Source organism: Telopea speciosissima, chromosome 8, assembly GCF_018873765.1.
Source record: "Telopea speciosissima isolate NSW1024214 ecotype Mountain lineage chromosome 8, Tspe_v1, whole genome shotgun sequence".
NCBI lineage: Eukaryota > Viridiplantae > Streptophyta > Magnoliopsida > Proteales > Proteaceae > Telopea > Telopea speciosissima.
The window spans coordinates 6354935-6381724 of NC_057923.1; the positions used below are offsets into that span (position 1 = coordinate 6354935).

A 26790-nucleotide genomic window follows, 5' to 3' on the forward strand; every position below is an offset into this window, starting at 1 on the left:
GATCCATAGCTTTTGCGAATAAATTCCCTGACCAAATCCTAGATAAGAAACAATTACAAAGGTTTCTAGGAAGCCTAAACTATGTCAGAGATTTCATTCCTCAAATTAGCCAGCTGTGTAAAGACCTTTACTCTAGGCTCAAGAAAAAACCCAGTCCTTGGACTTCAAGTCATACCAAAGCTGTTCAAGATATTAAGAAATTAGTTAAAGAAATTCCTTGTTTAAAACTTGCAGATCCTGCACTTTTCAAGATAGTAGAAACTGATGCCTCTGAACTTGGATATGGAGGCATCCTTAAACAAGTCCAAGATGATAAAGAACAATTAGTCCAATTCGCTTCAGGAATCTGGAACCCAGCCCAACAAAATTATAGTAGCATTAAAAAGGAAATCCTTTCAATAGTTCTTTGCATCCAAAAGTTTCAAAGTGATTTATTAAACAAAAAATTTTTGGTAAGAGTTGATTGCAGTGCCGCAAAACAAGTTTTAAAAAATGATGTTCAAAATATTGCTTCAAAACAGATTTTTGCAAGATGGCAAGCCCTTTTATCGAGTTTTGATTTTGACATAACTTACATAAAAGGAGATATGAATTCAATTCCTGATTTCTTGACCCGTGAATTTCTGCAGGGTCCCAAAACCATTTCTACTATCATGGCTCCAAAGGAGCCCCCAAACCTAGCATAAAGTCTAAAAGTTCCTATGCCAAGTCAGCCCCTTCAAGTCAATTGGTGAAAGCCTCCCTTCCAAAACAAGAGTTGCAAGTGTCCCCTTCACCCAAGTCGTGGCTAGCAGTACCCACTCAAATGGTCCCTAACACAAGGTCTTCCCAACAACTCTCTAGGCCTGGTTCTTCCTCAACAGTATCCAAACCAGCTCTTTCCCAAAATCTACCCAAAAGTCAGTATATCCTCAAACAGTCCTATCAAGACATCTTTGCCCTTGATGATCAATTCACCAAAGGCTGCAATACTCCGGTTGAAATAGCTCGTAGAGCTTTCTTCCAAGGATGGAATTACTATTCCCCAAACAGTTCAAAAAATCAAGAGTTCTATGAATTTATCCTTGTTGATACGGATTTCATCCGTATCAAACAAAATTTTGATAAAAATGAACCAAATTTAGTTACCCATACTTCAGTAACTATTCTTCAAATCATCAGTTCAAAGGATTGGGGCACACATCCCCTCACTACAAAAAGATTCTCTCAAACCTTCCTACCTCAAGAATATCATTATTTTGATTATATGGATGCATGGCACCATGCCTTCCTGTTCCAAAATAGTAAGAACCAACATTCCTGGTTCTTTTGCTTTGACTTCAAGTTTTCTAGCCCAATTCCAAATTGGTTCACTCGTTGGTGGGCCGCCTATGGACCAATAAATGACATCCTGCCTGATCAAGTGTTTGATGCTCTCAGCATTTTCTGCCAGCACACCGAACAAATCTCTGAACAGCCAGATCTCCTAAGATTCTTCATCCACTGTCGTCTGGCATGGATCATGTATTGGGAATATGCAGTTGGGCAATCTGAAGGCCCTGATTGCTCTATCCCTCTCCTAGTAAGGAACTTCAGAGTCAAGTGGTGGGACAAGTGTGATCTAAAAAGATGCACCCCGAGGCCCTTGTCAATCCCTCACAAAAGCTACCCCTCAAGGGCCCTCGCAGAAGGATCTGACAAATCCAAGAATGAGAGACGCCTCAAGCTAAAAGCAAAACAAGTAAATAGAGGCCCACCTGGCTGCCCTCGACATCAAGAAGAAGAAGAAAAAGAAGAAACCAACTCAAGTGTTGGGTCCATGACCCCACCTCCATAAAGGCCAATTTGCCCAAGACCGGACGATGGGTGGACTCGCCACCAACAACTCTCTTCAACAAGGTCCACCAGAAGGTCCATGAGCCAAACTTCAAGAAAAGTGGGCCGTTAAGCCCATGGGTTAGTCTCTAAACCCCGATGTTGGAGAATCGTCGCCATGACGACATCATAAGAATGGCTCAAAGAATCGACACGTGGTCGTATCAAAAGTCGTGTCCTACTACTATCTCTCGGTCCTAGATAGTCAAGCCACCACCTGGGCCCATTCAAATACAGTGAACCATCTAAACCAAACCAATGAGGAAAACAGTGTTTCGACACGTGGAATGCCTCGGTGCGGTTTTTGAAGCATCTTCTCAAAGATTCCAAGTTCTACCGACAAAGTGGTGAATAGTAAAATTGACCAAGACTACTTTCGGCGCCTCTGCCTCCCAAGTCAAGACTCTGGGCCCACGCCCACATGCTTCTACGCTCTGCCATAGATTCCTTCAAGATAAGGTTTGCTTTCGGTGGAAAAGTAAAGCGTCCAAGGCCTCCAAAGCTCTATAAGACCCTTCATCTTCTCCAAGAGAAGGAGGAGAACCTAGGAAGAGGAAAATAGAAGCAAGCAGCACTATTGTAGCTCAGCTCTTCAAGTTCTTACATCAAGTGTTCTTCCAGTATTTTAATTTTTTTTTTTTCAAGTGTAATTCATCAAGTGTTCCTCAAGTGTTCTTCAAGTTGTAACTAAGATTCCACTTCAAGTGTTCGTCCAAGTCTGTAACCTCAAGTCTTAGCCTTTATCTCAGGCTTTCAAGTTTCCGTCAAAGTCACCTGTAAGTTAAACAGTTATCTTCAAGCTTACCTCAAGTCCTGAAATCAAGAGTGTAATTCAAATTCTCAGAGTAATATAAAGTTCAAGATTTTACTCTCTTTATCTTCAAATATTGGCCGGCTCAGCCGCCTACTTAGCACAGCAGAAGGCTACCTGCAAAACGGTAGACCACCGAGGTTACCCCTCCGAGTGCCGCGACCGGTCCAAATTAAGGACTGCAGCACCTGCTAAGCACACACAAGCTTTATTTTCCGCAGACTCTTTCAAGTTTTCACTTGCATATTTACTTTCATTACTGCATATTTTATTTGGTATCCTGGAAATCTACTGGTATCAGAGCATTTAGAAAAATATCCCCGACAAAAAAATATATCCTAACTTCCCTACTGGCACTGAAGGCCAAATTTAGGCCTGGTTCTCCTTGACCTGGGCTTCCAAACAGGGCCTTGCTTGTGTCCAGCCAGGCCAGTGCATCTGCATCATAAGTTACGAAAGGCCATCATAACCACAAGAACAAACTTTTAAAGAGGGGACTGAACAAAAAATCTAGATGTTTCTGATAAAAGTTAACACAACAACCAGTCTATCAGATTGTTCAAAAACTAAGCACACCTAATGTATATAGACCTCAAAACCTAATCCTTAATCAGGATTTAATGTTATAAAATCTGCTAGGGATGGGACAGAAAATAGGGCAACCCAAAGTGCAGAACAGATATAGAAGGAAAGAAAACAGGGTAACTCTAGAATTCAAGGAGAAATTTAAGAGCTTGAGAAACTAAAGTCTAAATAGACTGATACTCCAGTCAAGTGCTATAGGGATACAGATCTGTCGGTCCAAATCAAAGAGACCTATTTCTCCAACAGAATATAGGGTGTGGTTTGATCAGTTTATACTTGAAGTCTGATCTGATTTCTAAAACTCTGAACAGGGTATGTTCATAACAGAAAAGGAAAAAAAACTCAGAACTCTGACAAATAACAAAACTTTATGTATTCAAGTTATAGAAGACCAGAAAACAGAATAGGACTTGAAAACAGAGGGCAAACTGATAATTCAAATCAGAAACAGCAAGCAGAATTTTGAAAGGGAAAAAAAAGATGCTCACATGCAATAAAAAAAATAGATGAACAACAGTATATGAAGAGAGCTTCTGACCTGAACTTGATAAAGATTCTGCACCTCAATAAGATAGAATTATATCAGAAAATAGAAAGGAAGTTGAGCAGGGAATCCATATACACTCAAGGAAATCCACCCAAGATTGTTGAGAAACCCACCTCAATTGGGCGCAATATATCCACATGGTTTGCTGAAAAACAGAGTTTGTATTCATGAAAAACATGCCACCAGGACATGTATACATGTATTTATAGGCAAACAGCCCATTTTCTAACCAATTCCAAATACAACAAAAATTATGAACTCCTACCTTGACTAGGTGATGCAGATTCATCACCGAAATGGGTTTGTTTTATTAGGAATAAGCCTAGGGTTGGGTTTGATACAAATTGGGCCTTTGGTCCATTGGGGTTTTAATGTAATAGGACACTTTTATAGGCCTAAAACATTGGTAGTAAGACTGCATACGGGATTTCCAATATTAGGATGTAGTTTATTTTAAGTTGTTTTGGGTTAATTCAATTGAACTGGTTCTACGTGGTTCAATTTAAGTTGCAAGTAATTGTTATTAAGTGTTTTAGTTGGGCTGAATTACAAAACTTCCCTTTTTAGTGTAGAAGTCTAATTTTGAGTTTTCTATATAAGGGGTTGTAAATGGGGCAAGCAGTGTACACGAATTTGATAAATTAAGTTGTTTTGCTGCTCTTCTTTTCCATTGAAGATCTCTTGTGTTTGATCAAGAAGCCCCTTGTGTATGATCAAGGAGAGGGATTGGGGTTTGATCCAATTGACAATTTGACACCTTGCGGTATGAAGCCCAGGTGGATCTATCTTGTGCTCTTGCTCTCTTGCTACTGCTGGTTATTGGTTTCTTATTTCCAGATCTTAGCCATATTCAAGTAAGTTTTGTTCTAAATTTTCTGCAACTAGAACCCTAAATTCTAGACATTAATATACAAGGCTTTTTTTTAGATTAAGCAAACCAACCGTTGGATTTGCCTGAAATTTTAATCAAAGCTTAAGAATCCTAACTTAAGAACTCGATTCAAATCTTTGCCAAATCTGTCCAGCTGATTGGCTGATATTGTGAAATCTCTACTTTACCCCTAGCCTTGTTAAACCCTGCTTTCAGATTTGATCCTTATTCTGACTTGCTGAACCTGTTAAGCTACGGATTATAGGTTATATTCATATCTGAAACCTGTACTTCACCTTCAGCCTCTGAACCCTAATTGCAGTAGCTAATTACTATTTTACCCTTAATCCTATTGCTAGTAGGAATCACCCTTAACTCCCAATCTAACCACCCGATTGGACTGAAACTTTCAGCAATCATTCCCCTCCATATTCCCTACACTCGACCTTGATTCCAGCCCCTTTCAACCATTTGATTTTGTTTTATTTTAAATCACCCTAATCTGAACCTTTCCTTTGATTAAAAGATCTTGTTTTGACTACTGATTTGAACACTCAAACCAGTATCTACATTGCTAGGAACATAAACAAAACAGAAACTCAAAGCCATAGTAGAACTAGAAAACTAGACTAAAAGGAGAATAGAAAATCTTATAACCCACAGCTGGAGCTAGAAAGCCAAGAACCCCCAGGCTAGGGTTTTCTAAATCCCTTTCTGCTCTTCCCTTTGGTTGCTGCATCAGTACCTTCCTATAAAGATAAGAGACCAATGTATCTGAAAAACATAATAAAAAATCACAAGCCCTAGCAATATCAGTCACTGTCATTTAATTATTATGTCATGAACTGGAAATACAGCTCAACAACACTATATATCACTACTTCAACTACCCACAGCTCCAAACAACATTGCTTCACATTTGGAGAGCAAGGAGGGATATTGATAGAACTTAAGACACCTTCATGCTTCAGGTTACACTGTAACAAATCAACATTGCCCATCCATCTAAACATGCTCCTCCATCAAATTCTGGAAGATCTTTCCACGTCTTCCAATTTTTCAAGAGGACCACTCAAATATATGTATCCAATGGTTAGAAAGTTCTTCTGCTACATTCGCTCTGGAGACCCCATCAATGGAAAATGGGAAGGTATGCATACTTTTGTTGTTATCACTGAGGAAGCTCTTTTGTCAATATAGTCAGGAAAAGAATCCAAAATATAAGAAATACACCTAGCAAGGCAGGCACCTTATTAAATGGGAATGTTTTGACTCTTGAGACATGCACTTCCACAAAATCCACCTATATTATTACCATTAGACCCTTAGACCAGCTACAGCGCCAACCACATATTTGCACTTCCCATTTTCTATTCCCAGTTCCCACTAAGCAACTCCTGCTCAAATCACCTCCTTGAATGAAATAGAACTTTCAGACAAAAGGGTCTTAAAATGCAGCAATAACCTTCCGTTGTCAGAGCATAATCATTGTTAAAAATCAACTAAAAATTGCAGTAATTCGATTCTTTTCAAAGTCCCCCAGGGTAGCCTCCTAACATTGCTTTAAAAACAACTTATATATAGAGGTTACAATAAGAATAACAAGCTACCCTTTCATCGAGACGCAAACAATAGCACAATCAACCAAATCTTCTCTTATTTATGGTGTACCAAATACTTTTGAGAGAAGAAGTCTAGATGAATCAGCAAAGGATAAGTACATCAGTACTGTTTCACAACCTAAAACCTTCCAGCAAACCTCACTTACAATGAGGTAAGCCAGTGTAGTGCAAACAAAAGACAATCATTTAAGATCCAACACCAACATTGCCACTAGTTCTAGCATAGACACCCAACCCGTGCCCTCTAGAATAATAAGCAACGACAGCTAGCATGTAAGGTTGCATAGACTAGAGTATCATCCCAAAAACATCGATTGCACATCTCCAATCATCTGTTCCTAGTTTCTCTCAAAAATAAATCAAGAATTCTTATCCATAACACTTCTTCCTTTTTAACCTCCCCAAAAACCATCCTGATAGGGCACAACAGGGGAAACACCAATACCAATAATGCATATTAAAAACTGGAATCGTTCTCTAAGATTATAATGATTAATGATCATAGAAAACAATTCAAATTGAACTTAAGAAACAATGGCAAATACGCAAAACCCGTGAACATGGCATAACATCCAAATAAGAGAACAGGGGAAGCTCTGTTCCTTGATAGAGTAATTTACTCACCAAGAGGATTAACCTCTCCCCCATAGCCATGCACCCTGATGACCTCCTCGAATGCAACCGCCGCTTCCCTGGGAACACCATACCACGTCTTCCCCGCCCCCATATGTAAATAGTTTAAACTATGCAAATCGTGATCCTCTACATGCCAAGCAAACCAACTAAACATCATCGCTATGTAAACCATTGGTGAAGTCACACCCGGTATTTCCTCCTTCATGAACCTCAACAAGGAGCCTTTCGCCCTGGAAACTCCTCTCATATTCCATGCAGACTCTCCAACAGTAGTTGCTTCCCCTGCTTCACGCCACTTCTTCCCATTAATAGGCACAAAGGCCGACCCAGGCATGTCATTTGCATACTCCAGCGAGAAGGGTTTATCCACACTAGCTTTCCAAAACAGAGTTTCAATTTCCAGCGCCGACAGTCCCTTTTTCCCAATTTTCTTCAAGTGGGTCTTCTCAAAATGCTTCGCTTTGACTTCAAATTGCTGGAGGTTATATGTTTCACCACTCTGCCATACCGGTTTCTGAACCGGCCTCGGCTTCCGCGGACAGAAGCCGATCTGTTGCTGCCGAGTAGTGAATGTGGGTTGGAATTTAGGGTTAGAGTTAGGGTTTCGGGCAGCAAGCGAACGGTTGATATTAGCAATAATAGTTTTCTTGGACGATGGTGGAAGGGGAGGAACGATCTTGCAGATGCCGTACTTGGAAGCTTCCTTCTCGATCTTGAGAATGTAAGAGATTGGGTCCTGGAATTCCTCCAAGGTTGGGTGATACTCCGGTGCCACAGGTAGGGTTTTGAGCCATGGAAATACCTCTGGAGGTGGCTCTGCCCCTGCTACTGCAGCTGCCATTAATGGGATGAGAGACAAAAGATGGAGACTCTCATTTACAGTCTCTCACACCCATTAGCCAGAAGGAGAAAACGCGAAGAGAAAACCAACTATTCTAATAGATAAAAAAACCTTCCCTGCCGTTTCTTCTTTGACCTGCTCCTTCTACTCTGCCCTGCTTCACTCTTTGAGTCTTGAGCAGAGGATAAACGGTCAGAAAGGAAGAGGGGCCAATGCAAGAGACGAAATGTGACAAGTTTTTATTCTGGATTTGGCCTTTTGGAGGGTTAAATAATAAATGTAATAAATGACATTATTTTTATTTAAATTTCTGATTTTTTGCCAAACCCAATTCTAATTAGATCAACCGAAAAAAAACCAGAAACAATTAAATCTAAAGGAAAAATAAAAATTAGAAATACACTGAAAATTCTGAAATAAATATTTACTTTAAAAAATGTGAAAGGTCTGATGACTCTGATTGGGTGGGTTTATAAATTTTTTTTATTTTATTTTTGAGTTCATTATGAAAGATGGTGATGCGCAATTATCACCATATCTCCCAAGTACATGTCATGAGAATCTTTTAAGGTTCCTTCACACCTCCCAACAAAAGAAATACAGATTATTTATTTGGGGGAAAAGATCCCATACTGACTGTGTGGGGATGCATTTTTACACTCTCACAGAGTCTGATCTTGTGGATAATAATCTCTTACCTTTCTATTCATGTGGGCCCCCTTTTGGACAAAACTATTTTGTGCGCACTGATTGGTGAAAGTGTAAAGTAAGGATACTCCCCTCTATGGACGTGGGAAGTGGGAACCTTCTCCTGTAATTTATTGGGGTGAGAGTTCTCTGTGGGGGTAGTGTGCCCCTATGTGTGCTCAGGGCCAATGAGAAGGTGTTGGAGCATCATGGGGATGGGATTTCTACCTTTCATTTGGGACAGGGGTGCGGTTATTTCATTTTTTACTGAGTCTAGGCGTGGGTGGTGCACTCTTCTATAGAAAACTTTTTTTCTAATTTATTAATAGGAAATTGTTAGCAATGGAAAAGGGTTCTTTAACCATACAATACAGGGGAAATGAGATAAAGAGATTATTTGATGTGATGAGGAAAGAGACAAAGAGAGGGCGCTAGTGTTCCCTTTGTTGTCGGTTTATAGATAATTTTTTTATTAATGTGTAGGGGTTGCATTAGGGTTTCTAGTATCGGGATTAGATCGGATAGTTTGCCTAATTAAGATTGAAATAGGCCGAGGTCGATCTTGATTCCATTTGATCTAGCTCAGTCAATATTTATATGGAACTAGGATTAGGGCATTAAAAATTCCATCATGGAGCCAATCCAGGTCGATTTCGATCTGAATCGGATCAAAATCAACCCAAAAAACAATCTAATCTCGATTTCGTGTTTTTAGACTTGGGTTGCATTCTTTCTTCTTTTTTTCTGTGTGTGTTGGGGGGGGGGGGGTTGTGTAACACTGAAAGTCCTTACTTTTGAGGCAGAGCTCTTTGTATGGTAGTGCAAAAACAGTAATGTACATCTAATTAAAATTTTCATGCAATCAAATTATATAATTAGGGGGAGGGAGGGGGAGAGTTCCGCAATGCCAATTTTAAAAGAACTATACATGCTACATCAATAAGAGTCTAAAAAATGGTATCATCCATATGGGTTCTACATGGGACCATTACATTTATTCATGTCAAATAGTTATAACCAAGAATATCCCTCTTTATTTTTTGTATTACAAAGAGGGTTGAGATAGTGACTAGGTGAGGAATAGAAAGTTCAATACTAGAAATCAAACGTTATACCATACGAGGCTCATTCCAGCTGCACTAGTAGTTGTCACCTCTTTTTTTTTCCGACCATTATGAAAGAGTGGTATGGAAAGTTCAACTATTTATATGTCTAGGAAATAGTCTAAATCGACCATTTGTCAAATTTCAACCTTTTTCCCTTTTACCAACAAAAGAAAACAAATTTCAGCCTTATATTCCATTATATGCCCTCTTATTTAATGAAATATCCTCCCATGTACAGCCATGCACCCTCTTTGTTTTTGGGGGAGGGGGTGTTAAAAGAAACGTTTCACACTGGTGGTAAACGTAAAACTGTTAAAAAAATATTTCACTCCAAAGAAAGAAATGTATTTCACTAGTACCTCTTTTCCCCAAAAAGAAACGAAACGCCTCGTTTTGAGCCGTTACAAAACAAAACGTTTGTTTTTGGCTAATTTTGGGCTCTGAGAACTGAGAACCCTTGCAAAAATAACTGCTTTTATTTTGTCCCTACTTTGTTTTTAGTAGGTGACAATGAGAAAACCTTTCTTAGTTGAATTGACCTTTTTATTTCCTTCCCAGCTCTCTCTCTCTTTCCCTTAACAAAGTAGAGATACTTGTCTCTGAGCAAATGAATGCATTAGAGCAAGGTGAGATAGAAAAATAAGATTGGGCTCCTCTGCGGGTTAGGATTTTGCAGCCATCGTGCTACGCACAATTTATTATCACCTCAACATAGATGTCCATCCAATGCTTGGGCATTGAACTCCTTAAAAATGCCATTCAAAATTCAAATTTGAAGGGAGCTCGATACCCAACCATTGGATGGGTATATGTGCTGAAGTGGTGACCTAAGAGTTGCACGTAGCACGATGGCCGCACAACCCCAGGTCACAGAATCCAAATCCGAAAAACAATGGGCAATAAGCAATAACTTGCAGTTTTATATTGGTTTAAGTGATTACACTTTCATCAAAAAAAAAAGGGATTTTTGGGTTTAGTCCCACATCGGGTGTGTGAGTGTGGTGTGTGTTGTATATATCCGTCATTCCACGGTCCTAAAAGTTGGTAAACCTTTTGGGATTAGTGTGTAATTTGTGTGATTACACTTTCATCAAAAAAAGAAGGGGTTTGTGGGTTTAGTCCCACATCGGGTGTGTGTTGTGTATATCGGCCATTCCACGGTCCTAAAAGTCGGTTAACCTTTTAGGATTGGTATGTGGTTTGTGTGATTACATTTTCATCAAAAAAAAAAAATTTGCAGTTTTATAAGGTTGGATTAGGTTCCCATACAAGAACACATTTCGAACGCCCTTAGGTGCATAGATGAAATCCATTCACTCTCTTGGATTCCATATGTACTCCTAAGGGCTTACGAGAACCTGATCTGGACTCATCTCATATTATCAATTGGATGACAATTAAATCTTGAGTTGGCTATAATAATCTTAAACCCCACAATTATCGCTAGATCAGAATCTAATGGTCTTGATTTTGCATTTGAATACCATCTGATCTTACATTGGAAAATCGTGTTTCCTACACTTCATGTATGGTTTTGTGGCCACACATGGTTTTTTTGCTTCCATAAATGCGGCTCAATGCTTATATTAAGAATGCTTAGAGGGGTACTTATGAAAGTAAAATGACATTTATTATCACAAAACTGCATATGAAACGTTCACGTATGGATAGGTGATTCGGGTTCACCCGCCTTTCTACATTCTTACACCACTTTGAACTAAAGCCAAGATACCATTTATACATTCTTACCCCACCCATTGACACCTTACACAAGTGAAGTACTTTCATCCCAAAAGGTATGTTTTTGTTTTTGGTAAGAATCCAAAAGGTATGTGATATCTAGAAAAATAACAGACTATTATGACAATAATAATTCTCATTCATGAAAACCATTCGCTTCCACATTTAGTATATTTCAAAACCCACCCATGGATTTGACTAAGGGTGTCAATTTGGGACCGGAATCGGGAACCGTCCCAATACCGTCCCGCTAAAACCCAGTATCGGACCGTTCCATTAGTAAATGGGACGGTATTGGTATCTGATTTTGATATCGAACGATAAATGGGATGGGATGGTTCTGGGACGGGATTCCCAACGGTACTAGTACCGAAAAACCAATTAGGTACCGGATGGTACCGACACTACTAGTACCGTTTAAAAAGAAAAAGTATATAAGATCTTTTTTTTTTTTTTAAATATTAAGGTATAAGAATTACGATTCATTAGGGTTTCACTAATTGCCTTTTGAATACGAAGAGGAACAACAGGTCAACAACCTTAGTTTTGTCTCTAGAGTTTTGTTTGGAAAAATCAAAGAGGAAACACAACGGGATTCTTCCATTTTTTAGGACTTCTTTAGATTTAAAAAAATAAGGAGCTTATGACATGTGATCTAAGGGAGGTTGAAGAAGTAAAACTATGATTTCATAATTTAAGTTATTTTATAAAAAGCAGTAGACAACTTAGATTTCATGATACTGAAAAAATTCCACAACACTAAACCTGCCTTGTTAGAAACAATTAAACTTCTTCTACCTTTTTCTACAATGCCTAGAACCGTTTAAGAACCGATACCGTCTCGTCCCGTTAGTAATCGGGATTGGGATATAGGTTTGGTCCGGTTAACTAAATGAGACGGTACTGGGATTGGCACTTTTGGTACTAGTACCGGTACCGTTCCCTCCCAAATACCGGGAACTGTCCCAATAGACACCCTTAGATTTGACCAACAAAAATCCAATTCTTTTACTGAAGATTGCCATGAGATTCTAACTTCCATTTGATAAGTCCTTCAATACAAATAATTTTTTTTTTCTTTCTAGGGTTAAGTAGTCTATACTGAAAAAAGAAAATGTGAATTATTATTGTTAGACAGATCTGATAATTATTTTTCTAAATGTCACAAAATATTTATTATGTAACATCGACAGATGATATGTCCATTCCAACAGCCACACAATGGGCGTTGCAAGACCCCACTCCTTTTTCGTTAACTATTTATGGAAAAATGATATACACAATGTTGGTAATAACCGTCCTCTCACATTATCTTTCCTCTTGACACTTTAAATCCTCTCTTCTCTCTAACCGTTTGAAACCCTTAGACAGTTAGACGTGAATTGTGAGACACTCCCTTTAATGCATCCATTGACTTGATATGGGAGATGCCGATACATGCGGGCTCAAGTAGATGATGCACTACAGTATTATCATTTTTAGTCTAGTATATTAATATTCGTTTTAACTAACTTATGGGAGCACGTCCCAAGAAAAAGATTGGAATAAAAAGGATGATTGGGTGATGGTGACCATCTCCCACCTCCAAAGGAAATGCTGCTCACCTTTATCATTGCTGACACTCATTTGTGTCAAACACTTAAAGAGGCAAGAGGGGTTCACACGTTAACCGACTCTTCCCCCTCCACAAAAGCCATAATAAGGGGAAAGAGTTAAAAATCACAAAAAAACAAACCAATGGACAATGGTTGTTGATAACACCAAGCACTTCCCCAATTCCACAAAAGTTCGCTAAAGAGGAGCTACCTAACACGTCCACATGAATTTTCTATTCTGCCCGTTTTCAAGGATCAAATAAACTACCTAACAACATGAGTTGAAAGTGTCTCCCTTTTTTATATGAAACTGTCCCCCTCTACCTCACACATATTTTTTCAGATTTGTTAACAATAGATATTATTTTTGAGAGGATTTATCATGATATAAAATAAGAAGAAATTTGTATGTCACACTAATGGCGGTGCAGAGAACGGTATCATCTATATGAAACTCACATGATCAATCCTTGATAAAAAAAAATTACAAAACCATTGTGAAGTAACTTGACATTGAGGGAAGCTTTTTTTTTTTTTTAATATGGGAAGCAGTTTTCTGCACGAGAGTGTGACCTACATCAACACTCCCATGTGTCTATCTCTCTCCTCCTTAAAATAAAAGGATAGATATGTTTTTTCACATGGGGAAAAGAGAGATAGACTCATGAGAATGCTGACGTAGGCCACACTCCCGGACAGAGAACTTTTTCCTTTTTTATATATATGAAAAAACCAATTAAGTTTTCTTTCACCTACAGTGAAAAGAGAATCTCTTCTGGTCAAAAAATCCAACTCTCTACTTTAATTAAAGAAGGATATTTTAGACCTCCTTGGGTAGAGAGTGAGCTAATGATGAGATTTATTGGTAGAGTATGGACAGAGATTCTCTCTTCACCCTAGGTGATAGAAAAGAAGGTTTTCTTTAAATGTTAAGTGGAGGTACACAGTATAAACACTAGTGATGGGAAATCTTTCGAACCGTTCAACTGCTAGCGCCCCAACCCACCACCTACGTCATGAGCTCTAAGGCACTAACATATTTTTTAATGAAAACAGAAAAAAAAAAGCTCAATCAATAAGGACAAGGATAGGTATACCGTCCTGTGCGGTAAACTAACGGGTGACACCAATAGGGGTATAAGATGGGGTATCGTATAAGAACAGGTGATCATTTCAAATGGGGAAGAGAGATAAACACAGTGTTACCATAGAGGTTTTAGGGTTTTTTTTTTTGGTTTTGTCTGTCGATTTCCATTAATCAAGGGCCAGTCCGATTCCAATCCAATCTGGATCGAAATCAGCCGAGACCAATCCCGATCCTTGTTTTTTAAATCCTTAATGTAACGGTGTCATTTTATAGAATCTTAGTTGTAAATTTCGTTGTGGTGGCCAACAGAACAGAAGGCCATTATCAATGTGGTCCTTAATATGATTAAGATTAATTACCTTTATAAGTCTATCCTGGCAGTCCGGAAATATATATGCCAACATTAAACAAACAGAAATGCATTTGATGCTAACCTGCCCAGGGCTTCAAGAATCAGAATCAGATCACAAAGCGGCCGAGCCCAATCCCAATTCCTGCCAATCTATGCTGGGTTTCGAGGGTTCAGGCTGATTCCATCTGAATTGGAATGGGAACGTTTAATAAACCTTGAACCCACCTCAAGCCCGATGCACCAAATTGTTAATCTGTAGGTAGGCTTTAATCCGAGGTAATGGCAAAGGAACAAATGATTTTCACTGAATCTCATTAGAAGCTAACCCAGTTTTTTGAGTAAGGTAAAGACATCAGCAATCTTTAAGGGTTCAGCACACAACCACCCAAAATTTTAGCTCAAATCGTTTAAGTAATTGGCTCCCAATGCTTGTTTGCCTACAGAGCATATGGGGATAAATCCAATCTAACTTCTTCCCAACCCAATAACTTGATTCAGCCACGGAGCAGATAGCTGACACTGTCTGATCATATATGCATCACTCAAACGATTCTGATGTATCCCGCTGGAATAGAATGGAGGAAACTACGAATACGACTTGGTCCGACCAGCAGAAGCAGCCCATTGCTCAAGTATCCAATGGCGTGGGAGAATTTAAAACCCAGAATCTGATTCTCCATGGGAAAATTTGTGGGGATTAGGGTGCTGGAAAGCAACAATTATCAAAATGCAAAGCAGTAAATTTTGTACACATCATGGGATTAGAGTGATTTAATTGGTATAATTAGCATCTTAATTCTTGGCTGAGGTTGACAGGTCTTTAGGCATCACATCAATCTTCCTTACGAATAATGATTAAATTTGCGTGCTTTCATTTCGAAAACAAGGTATACCTATTATAGTGCAATCAATACAGCACAGATATAAAGCCATGCATAGAAAGAACAGATCCCCCTCTCATCCCCACCCAACTTTTTTTCTTTTGGGGGCGGAGGGGGCCAAAGAAGCATAGAGAGCATAAGAGACCCAGTTACCAGATCTGCCTGAGACCACTACATGACTAGAACTTGATTAATCCAAAATCTACCCATTTACACCATCTTCTTGGGCTGTAGGAGCAGGAGTTACAGCATTACACCCATAGCTAGTGGATGAAATTCCAACTTGAAGCATGCACACGCATACCTCTATAATTTGTGGCTTGCTTGTGCATCAGGTCAACTATGATAAATACCAAAAGGAAGAGGCAAAGACCCCTCCCCAACCCCCAGTAAGTATTCAAATAATATAATTCCATACAAAATATGTTAGATGATCAATAGACATATATGAGAAGGGTCATCTCACAGTAAATCCCATGTACAAGCTTACCAGATAAAAATCAGCATTAGTTGGAATTCGTACTTGGAGGTGAAAGCTCGAGGGAAACAGGGCAATGATCACTACCAAAAAATCCTGCAAACAGAAAGATAATTACTATATAAGTAATATCAATATTTTAACCCATAATGGAAAATCCGACAATGCATTGTTTGTATTGTTCAATCAGTATATTTTTAAAACACAAAATAATATCACTCCGATAATATCAAAGATGGAACGCAAAATGTAGAAGCACAACAAAGATGCTCCAATTTAAATGTTGAAGCACCCTAGAATATGAACCATGTTGATCTAAGCAACCAAACTAATTGCTTAGCCCCACAGAACAGAAATATCATAGATTGATCACAAGAAATTAGTCCATATCATCTATGGTGTACAAATCGATGAGAGTAATCTACCATGTAAGTCTTGCAAGAGCAAGGTAGAAAAAACATGGAGTAAGAAATTTGTAGATGGTTTAAAAAAGTATGTTCTTTCTTTCTTTTTTGTATTTGGTATGATTAAAAGTGTATATTCACAGTAAGGATATGTTAAAGTACAAAATATTTGGGAGAAATTAATTATAGGATTGATAGAGGAAAATTTTCATATCTTGGATGGTTAGAATCAAGTAATTATAATCATATTTGGGCTATACTGAACACTCCCAACTGACAGGTGGGCATATATGGCATCAAGATAGTGCTTGCCACCATCTTCAACAATAGGAATTTAAGTGGTGCCCTGGTTCTAAATTAACTTACCATAAAAGACGCAAAAAAGGCCTGATCATAAATGCTACTGAAGGGCTCAACATAGACTATATATTTCTGGAATTTGGTACAGTAGAAGAAAAATTAATCAATTATACCTTGTAATTCAATGCCTTTTCCATGCATCTCACAGGCAACAATCCTGTCCTTGAGTTTCTCAGAAGCTATGAAATAGTCTATTCTCATTCTTTTCCCTCGGTATCTGCAATAAAACCACTCAATCCATAGCTGGAATATGTCTATCTGTTTAATATATATGAGAGAGAGAGAGAGAGAGACTCGGGAAAGTAAATTCATATCCAAATTTACATTTTGACAGACAATAATGATCAAGAGAATTTTTCCAGCAAGACCCAGATGTATTGGATTTGGGGCAAGAGAATCAGGTCAGGTACAAGTTGTACGGAAGTAGGGATATTAATACGTAAGAAACAACAGGTCAGTTTTGCTGTGGTTTTTTTTTTTTCATAGTTGGTTGGAGATATAAGTGATTGACTAATATTACTTGGCTATGGTGTCAAAGTTGGGATATGACATGGGTGTCAGACACAGTAAATCTCAAAATATGGGATTCATGACTAGGGAGTATACTTCCGTTGGAATAAGGACAGTTATACCAGTGCATGTCAATATGGTATTCATGTACTATCTGGAACCGAATGTTCAACACAACCCACCAAGTAGATCTTTCCGATTTCAATCTGATTGGAGGCTTCTTATCTCGTATACATTTTTCTGGACCATTTATCCACACTTTTGGATCATCCAGAAGAATGAGATGGGTTGAACATTATAACCCAATAAAGATATTTTTCCTCCTTTGACCTGTATACCATTAGGTCCCAAAATTGTACATAATAAATTAAGCAATCTCCCAACTCTGAAAACTGTACATCTGCCCAATTTACTGCTTCCCAGTGGTAGGCCACCCAAACAATCTACACTTCTACTTTAGATTTTCCCAATGTAAAATTATCAATTGAAACGCAACATGCAGATAATAACATATAAAATTGAGACAATCTTCCTTACTTTCCAATGGGATTTCCAGACCATGAGAAGCCACACTCCATGTCCGTTTCCTTGTGTAAGAATCTGTATCCATCTATGAGCTTTCCCCTGAAACAAATGCAAAGTAGTTGAAGCAACTAGAACAGATTAGAGAAGAAAGCATTGAAAATGCTAAAAGCATGGGGTTCCGTTTGTTTCCAGGTAGAAGCTGTGTAAAAGGAAAATTTTCTGTATTCAAGTAAAAATCCTTTAACCTTGAAATCCATTTCCTTTGTTCTCAAATAATAATGATGCAGAGGGAATTCTTTTTTTCACATGGCAGGCAACCATTGACCTGCCACCTCAGTTGTCACATGGAAGACAATGTCATCAGCCAAACACTTTGTGATGGCCATCAAGAAACCTGCTGCCACCAATAAAAACACGAAAATTGCAGAGAACTGGTGAATCTGAAAAAGGACACTAAATTCTAAGGATCAGGTTTTCCCATAGATCATGGAGTTTCCAGAAAAGAGGGGTCAAAGAAATAGCACAGAAGTGAAACCCAAGATGCCAGCAGCTAATTAATACACTAGCAGCCATGGAAAACCCAACAGCCAGATGCAGAATGATTTAAGGAGCTGACAAGCAAGTTGCATGCAAAGCCCAAGGAGTTAGGCTTTTCCCCAACTCTGGTTCAAAACCTCTGAAGCCTCCTGGCCTTCTACATATTGCTTGTGCAATAATATTTGAGGTCAAGTACAGACCATTGCTACACTGTACACACATACAATCTATCTTATAATTAAACACCTGGGGTAACCAAGTTGGAAATGGCTCGGTCATACCGTAATAGATTCACACAAAGAAAAGAAAAAAGTTGAGATGACTTTTCAAAGGGAAGATGGGTTGATTCTGAATTGTGTAGGAAGCCTTCTTTCAGAGGACCTAGTATATGCTTGTACAGCAGCGTACATGTAAAGTCCCTCCCCTCCCGTCCTTGAAATGCAATATATTACTTGTTTCCCCGCCCAGGGGGAAGGGGTGGGGGATATCAACCTAACTCATCTTAGCTTTACCTCAAGTTGTAGTCTCTCGGACACATCTTTTGCTGCGTTGCAAGTTCTGCCATTGGCTAGCATCAACTTGCTCCTTATTAGTGCAGTCATTTTGTTGTCTCTGTGAATATGAACTTGTGCTCTTTTTCATTTATGGACAGCTATGCAGTACCCAGGCAACAGATTTAGTGTTACCAGATCATTGAGAATCCCTAGGAAGGCAATATGATACAAGCATGGATACGGGACCAATATTTCCCTCCTAATGAACAACCGAGATAAAATAATGAAATAAGCAGGCTATTCATGAAAAGAATGAAATATCCATATTTCATTAATATTTGTTTCCCTTGGCTGATCGTAGACCAAAGAAGCAACGGTCGAGCTGATCGTAGACCACCATTGCGCGTTTGTGATCTACGACCACCCTGGGTAAGGCTTTTCTTGCTGCACCTCGCATAGAGTCATTTATGAACTGCAACTAAGGCAGTGATGCAAGTGGGTGAGCCTTGGTGCAATGGTCACGTTGTGCTATAGCAACCTGTTGATTGCGGGTTCAAAACTAGGAAACAGCCTCTCCTGCGAAGCAGGGGGTAAGGCTGCGTACATTTGCCCCTCCCAGACCCTGCAGTAGTGGGAGCCTCATGCACTGAGTTGCTCATCTAAGACAGTGATGCAAGTTGAAGGTGTTAAAAGGACAAGAGGAAGGCCAAAAATGTCTTCAGTTTATTAGTGGAACTTATGATTTAAGATATGAATAGCACTAGATGAGAACTAGGAAAGAAGGGCTAACCGGATTCCTGTAGGATACCCCCTGTACCATCTATGGCTTAGTTGGAAACTTGGATCACACAGTGCTGCAGCCAGGTGGCCCAGGTCACATTCTACTGTTCCACATCTTTCCTAATATATGGTGTACTCCATGTCAATCACCAGAAAATCTTAAACTTAGCGATATACATTGAACACAAAGGCCGTCAGGTGTAAGCACTCAGCCTCAGGGCACTTCAAGTGAGGTGTAGAAGGCACAAGTTCAAAGCCCACTGTGTTCATTTGGCGTAAGGAGTAAATGAGCTGTTTTAACAACTTAAGATGCATGTGCATTTTACACGTCACATGGCTTCAACAGGAAAGAAGAAAATTTCATGAAATAAAAAATCCAAACAAGGGGTAAATATAGAAAGAAAAGCAGGTTGATGCAGTTAATCGTTTAAATAGGCTTATGTTATTAGAAATAAGCCTTGGGTTGGGTTATATACATGTTGGGCTTTTGGTCCGATGGGTTTTCATTGTAATGGACCACTTTAATGGGCCTAAAATATGGGGTAGGAAGTAGGAATACGGGATGTACTTCATTAGTTTAGTTAGATTCTTGTTTTGAGTCAATTACCTTTATTAATTCAGTTACCTAGTCAGTTCATGTTTCTTTATTAGTTAAGGATTGGGTTAAGCCTTTCCTTTTTAGCATTTAAGTTTGTTTTTGAGTCCTTTATATATGTTTGTAAGGGGGTCCAGCATTGTACACAAACTTTGATTAATGAAAAGCTTTGTTTTCTCTTACACTCTTCTCCATGTGTGAAGAACATTGTGTGTGATCAAGGCTGATTGGTGTTCGATCCTTCCAGCCACCTTGCGGCTGGAAGCCTGCTTGTTCTTCCCTCTTACTTCTTTTCTTCTTTCTTCTGAATTTCTGCAACTCAAGTTCTGATCTGGAATTCATATGCAAGTGTTTTTTGACATGAATTACAGTTGAGGAAATCTGGTCATTGGATCATCCTAAAGAGTTGTTCTTAGACCTAAAAGAGGTCTTCGACCAGCAACTCTAACTGATCAGACCTGCCGATCTGGATATTGAGAATTCCAATTCTGCCCCTGTTTTCTGGAGTTAATACTATCTGTCTGATTGTTGATTTGAGTTTTTTATTGATCTATTATTGCTGATATTTCTGTCACCTGATCAGAATCGATGTGCCATCATATTTCTATTATCTGAATTTCAATCTGAGTTGTAATTTTACTGTCATACCCCTCTCCTAGTGCAACTAGGATTGATCCATATTTTCAGATCCAACCATTGGATCGAATTCAAACTTTCAGCAAGTGTTCATAACCCTAAGAACAGATCGACCTGAATTTCAGGTCCATCTGATTATAGGATTTTGTTTTATGCATGTTCTCCTTAATCTGGTCTCTGAGAAAAGATTCTGTTTTTGGTACGGTTTCGAGTTTTCAATTACAGTATTACTTTACAGGTATTTATTTCACATTCAATGAAACAAAGAAACTGTATCCATCTTTGTATCTGAGTGCATACAATACAAAAACGGCATTTTCTGTATTTATTTAGGGAGTAATCTTTCTAGTCAGGTAGGTCTAGAGAGTATCTCTACATCGGCACAAGTATCTGCCACTGTGGCACACTGGATAGAGGTGAAATTTTTTGGACAGGTAGACTCGAATGTCCCCTGTTCACATATCAAGTCTCAGCCAAAACAGAGTTGGCCAAGTAGCAAAATAAAGTTTTGCAAATCCAGTCAAAATATGAAATTTTTCTTAACAGAAATGGATGGCTAAGAATACAAGGGAATCTGCCAATGCATGGGGGGGAAATATGGATGAATATGATTCTTAAAATTTGACATGTGGCCAATCTAGACCATTTTCTAGATATCCATACTGACAAAATTGCCACATCACCATTCCATGTGGCAAAACTTGATGCGGAGTAGAGATACCCTCCATTCTTGCCAGACTAGAAAAAAACTCTTTCCATTTATTTAGAAAAATCGAGTTCATGCCTCAGAATTTTGGATCCCCCTAGTGAGAGGTTACATGAGTAAAAGCATGGCACCATTCTGTAGTTTAAATCTACTACAATACTTTAATCAAAAAAGTTTATGGAAAAAATGAAGAAAATAGAGAAGATATAAATTTTATGGTAGCTAAAACCCCGTACTCTGAGACATGGATGTAAGTTCCATGCCACAGATCCATGTCATGGTAGACAGCACCTTGGGAGCACAAACATAGACGAAGGAGTTGAATTTTACAATTTTAATATGAGACATAAATTGAGTGCTACTAGCATCCAAAATACAGTACTCCTAATTCCTAAATCCACATTCATCCATCAACTTTGGACTTTTTAAACATTTTTATTGAGAAAAGTAGAAATTTTTTGTAGAGAAGCATTGAACGAGAATTTGGTTGAAACCAAAGTGGCAGAACAGCAGAAACCAGAGCGAAAACCCACATAACATAAAAATTCCCAGACTGTGAGGTATGGATGCACCATCTTCTAAAATCTAATGGTAAGAATAATTAAAAATAATAATTCAGTAAAATTTTCCTACAAGTTCACGTACTCAGATAGTATGGTACTGAAACGCTTCCTTTCAGCTAAGGTAAACCCAGGCTGTCCACGGTCCTGCATCAACAATAAATTAAGGTCAAGGCCCTTTGAATACTTTACTTATTCTCATCCTTTTTCTTTTCTTTTTTATTTTTTGCTTTTCAATTTATTTGATCTTAAATCCCAGAAGTATGCTATATGGCCCTTAGTGTTCGAAAAAGCTGGTCTTACATGATAACAAGAAATCAAATGAGAAATAAGAAACAAACGCTGAAAGGATTTCAAACACAATCATTGACACAAAAAAAATCAAATAACATCCTCAGCATGTTCGCAGAGCATCTGTAACTTTTTGTCAAGTAGCAAGTTAAAAATGGCCTTGAATGCATCAAGAAAATGAAATACCAAGGAGAGATGTGAAAACTATGTTCGAACAAAATATATGTGAAAAGTGATTACCTCTTTATTTGGAGGAATGTATCCATTTAGCTTTGCACTGCTGAAAAAATCTGGATGACTCACATCAATCTCTTGATGGCTACAAAAAGATAACAAGAGCACTAATGAGGACATCCTGACGAGAATATCCATACATATCTGATATTTCAAATACCATAAACAAGCAAAATGACAGAAATCAAAGATCAAGCTATCGGAAACTCTTTTGTTTCATGGGAAGGACAACTATCTAGTAATATTAAGATAGCCAACAATGTCACTCAGAAACTTTTATTAGAGTAATAATTAGTGGGAGCTCGGCCATTTGATTTATTTATTTATTGATAAGTAAAAAACTTTATTTTATTTAAGGGCGAAAGATAAGGTTAAATAGTCTTCATCATACTCCATTTGGTTTAAAAGGTTTCTTAATGATTTACAAACTCCACAATGACTGCTTAGGATAAAGAAAGAGGATTCCCAAGGCCAATTTGGAATGATCCCAAAAAAAGTCGCAGGGGTGCTATTTTCTTTCGCACTAGTCACTAACTGGGTTTTGGGTATACCATGTGTTTACATGAACACATGCTTTGCACATCATTCATGTCACCTCTAAATTGAGCCAAGACAACCAAACTCAACTAAGACATCCTATTTAACCAGGATTGTTTACATTAATCCCACTCTGCAGTTTTACTGTATGCAACACTATTGCAAGTTTGCAACAATTAATTGATAAGCAATAATGCCCTTTGTCACTGCTTTGAACGGTCTAGACAAAGATTATTAAAAGACATCCCTCAACCTGACACATCGACTCTCTTGGTCTCTCCTTTATCAATACTTGGTACTGGGCCACTGGCCAAGCAAAAGTACATCTGAAAATTTTCAGTATTATAGACATACATCTAGATCAAGAGTGCCAATGTTATGCCGGACAGAAGGGGGTTATGAAAAACTTAAAAGAGAGAACAGTTTGGTTTAGGAATGGGTAGATGACTAGAAAGATATCCATGTGGAGAAGAATAAAGCAGAAAATTAGAGACAACAAAATAGAAAGAAAAAACTAATGACTTGACAGAGTCGGAATTCAAATCTTTGGAGTTACTTCTAATTCACGACTGGAAATCTTGCCAATTCAGTGTTACATTTCGATTATAAAAAAAAAAATATGAGTTTGCCCGGTTCTATGTTCCTTCATTTTTTACTTTTACTTTTCTACCCCTTCGAATAATCCATTAAATGAAATATGCTTATGTGGGCTCCTAACAACCACATGTTTATGATCTTTTTCCTTATATATTATATTTTTTAAAATTATACCTTTTACTTCTCAAATATAAAATCTAGCATATGCAATTCTGTAACTTCATGTGAAAAGCACATGGTTTCCAATAAAATTACCAGTATGCTGTTCAAGTTCATGTGCAAAGCATGTACCTCTAACTAGTCTCTAAAAGGGAATTGCAAGAATTTAAACCACTGAGAACATATGAAAATCTCAGCAAAAACACAGTATGCTATAGGAAACTATGGATATCAATTTCATTGTTTCAGATGGCATGGGTTAAGGGCTAAATGCCTGTTTGTAGCCTTACAATGGTGCCTCATACAATTGTTATACCTGTATGTAGCCTTATAAGCTTTATACAATTATTATGCTTAATGAGACATTGTAAGACTTCTAAGTTCATTAACACATTCATAAATGAATCCTGCATACCATATTTGATCCCATTAAGATCAAAGGTAATGTTCCTCAATATTTTTAATATATAAGAGTAGTGTGAAATCTACTTTCTCCTGTTCTTCATGAACTACACTTAGAAGTCACTTTTAGAAATTCCTCTTAGTAAGGACAATCTCCCAACCTTCATAATTTACTCATTAAACTCTACTGTATCTCCTCAAAATTGAAAATCTTAGATCAAGGTCCAACCCCTCTTATTCTGAATAATTCCAAGCACCTAGGCCTCCGCTGAAAAAATTTTGAAGTCTCATTAATAGGACGTTAACGGCTAACTATTTGTGAAATCTCATTAAACAAGAAATTAATAGAGAGCGGGAATTGGCGCAACAGTAAGGTTGCTTCAATGCGACCTACTGGTCACAGATTCGAGTCAGGAAACAGCCTCTCCGCGAAGTGGGGGTAAGGCTGCGTACATTATGACCCCAGACTCCACAGTGGCGGGAGCCTAATGCACTAGGGTACGCTCTTTATTAAACAGGACATTAACGGTCAACTATTAGTCTAATGGGCCAGTGGGCAGAGCTATGGAGCTAAGGGTGAATGGACTTGGGTCAAATGAAACAGCCTCATTTTTGTAATTGAGCAAATTGACGGCTTGCGTTAAAGGTTGGCCATCTCTTGGGCCTTTATTCACAGACCTTGAAGCCTTTTGGCCTGTCGACGGCTTGATGCCCCAATAAACATGTCAGTTCAGGTTGGACCCAGATGGTAGAATGCCCAACATAGAGTCATAGAACCAGGAGATATCATTAAGAAAGATTGTGCTGTCACGTTGCTTATTTAAGCACCATATAGGCCAGGTTTCCAGTGGGTAACAAAACAAAAGACCAGAACCGAACTATTGACTAATAATCAGGTCAGGTTGGGTCAGACTCAGACCTGATGATTAACAAATAACGTCCCAACTCCCAACTTGAACACAGGCCATTCAATAAGAAAGGATGGGCTGTCATGCTGCACATTTAAGCACCATACAGGGCAGGTTTCTAGTGGATACCAAAGCAAAAGACCAGAGTCAAACCATTCACTCATGGTGTTGAAACCACAAATCCAATCCTGGAATTAGTAGGTTGGCTCAGGTATTACTACCAGCTGTCTAAATGGATCTATAGTATATACCAATGGCAGCAGATTCCTATTCAGCTCTTTCTGGTTTCTCGATAAGCTGGGCATGATAGACATCTTTATAACATCTTCAGAGAGTGGGGAGTGACGACATGCTATGACAGATGGGCACTCTTACTAGTTCAGAGAGCAAATGGCTGTTCTGGCCTTTTAAATGGAAACTTTTGATAGTTGCACATGCAATTATAAATTCCTTGAAAGTCTTGTTGAATGATTTAAAAGCTAATCATAAACCTAATGCCAGGTCTAATTTTCTCTCCAAATTACAGCTGATGGAAAGAATCCTTGACATATTACAAAGAAAAAGAAAAGAACTCTTGACATGTTCAGGATACATTGATGATATATAAAGTTACTTCCGCGAGTAATAATTCTCTTCATTGCTATTCTATTCATTAGATTAAACTAAAATAAATAAGAAAAGGGGAATTATTAATGTATACAAACCCCATGGCAAACCATGGTAGACATGGGTGGGTCCATGCTATAAAGAATGCCACACCCATCACGTCAATCGAGTTTCAGTCCGGGAAGAGTATAAAATAGAGGGTTAAAACATGACTCAAATTAATATTTACTGGCGTCTTTGTAATTTTCCACAGCTTTCAACACACTTTTAACATAGATAGCACGCTCATTTTGGATTGGAATTTGACCGAAGAGGTGAGGGGAAACCTCAAATGTGATATTTTGTGAACTTTACAAAGGTCATAAACCACTGTGAATGTTATCATCACCCAAAAGAAAAATGTACAACACCATTTTGCAGAAATACTGAAGAAAGATATCATGAAATTAAAAGCAAAAAAAATCTCAACAAAAAGATGATTGAATCAAGTCATTAGTAACAAAATACCTAACATTCAGGTCCCCACACCAAATCAAAGGCTTGTCTGAAGACTGCACAACAAACTCCAGAATTCTTTTATCCCATTTTCTCCTCCTTTGGAATGAGTTTTCTTCCTCTTTCCAACCATTGTTCGGCGCATATGTGTTCAATAAATGGAATGATTCAAATTCAGCCAGTATTACCCGGCCATCTGGCTCATGCTTACAAGCTACCAAAAAGTAAAGATGATATGAGTGTATGCAAATGTACTGAAACATTCAAGTCAAAATGGTGTATGCATATTTTCTCCACAATCCAAAGCTTCGGAAGAACTTCTTGATGTTATTGGGAAGGGGAAAAAAACTTATGAGTTATGACAGCCTCACTGTTGAATGCCAACCAAGACATGTATCACCAAATCAATTCTCAACCCGCAAAGATCCAAAAAAACACTCTAATTATCACAAATAAAAAAAATAGTAACATCTGCAAACTGAAGATGATGGGACACTTTCACCCTCTTTCCCCCCCCCCAAAAAAAAAAAGAAACCTCCTTAGGCAATGCAATGAACTACTCCACTCCCAACATAACATTGTGGTCACTAATTATCACAAATAAAAAAATAGTAACATCTGTAAACTGAAGATGGGACACTTTCACCCTCTTCCCCAAGAAGAAAAAAAAAAGTCCTAACTCAAGGCAGTGAACTACTCCACTCTCAACTTTGTGGTCACCCGCAAAAGGTAAAGAGAAGTGCATATATGGGATGTCCTTG

The 26790-nt window shown here is 38.3% G+C and overlaps 2 protein-coding genes across 3 annotated transcripts in view; both read right to left on the bottom strand.

Moving 5' to 3' along the window:
• Positions 1–7995, bottom strand: part of LOC122670835 (lysine-specific demethylase REF6-like) — a 44771-nt gene extending 36776 nt beyond the window's left edge. Inside the window, exon 1 of the mRNA XM_043867843.1 lies at positions 6915–7995. Within this exon, the coding sequence (XP_043723778.1) occupies positions 6915–7767 (853 nt within the window). The 5' untranslated portion in view covers positions 7768–7995. The remainder of the gene's footprint in view (positions 1–6914) is intronic.
• A 7259-nt stretch (positions 7996–15254) lies between these two features.
• On the bottom strand, positions 15255–26521 carry LOC122670363 (DNA-(apurinic or apyrimidinic site) endonuclease). Of its 2 annotated transcripts, XM_043867208.1 has the most exons (7): positions 26042–26521; positions 22332–22410; positions 21886–21947; positions 17505–17591; positions 16571–16674; positions 15706–15789; positions 15255–15601 (listed from the first exon to the last, which is right to left on the bottom strand). In XM_043867208.1, the coding sequence occupies exons 1-6, from the start codon at positions 26290–26292 to the stop codon at positions 15722–15724; spliced, it is 651 nt and encodes a 216-aa protein (XP_043723143.1). In that variant the 5' UTR covers positions 26293–26521; the 3' UTR covers positions 15255–15601; positions 15706–15721. The 2 variants fall into 2 exon arrangements, with proteins under 2 accessions (XP_043723143.1, XP_043723142.1); XM_043867207.1 differs by having other exon boundaries at positions 15255–15789; positions 26042–26360.
• Positions 26522–26790: the final 269 nt, after the last annotated feature.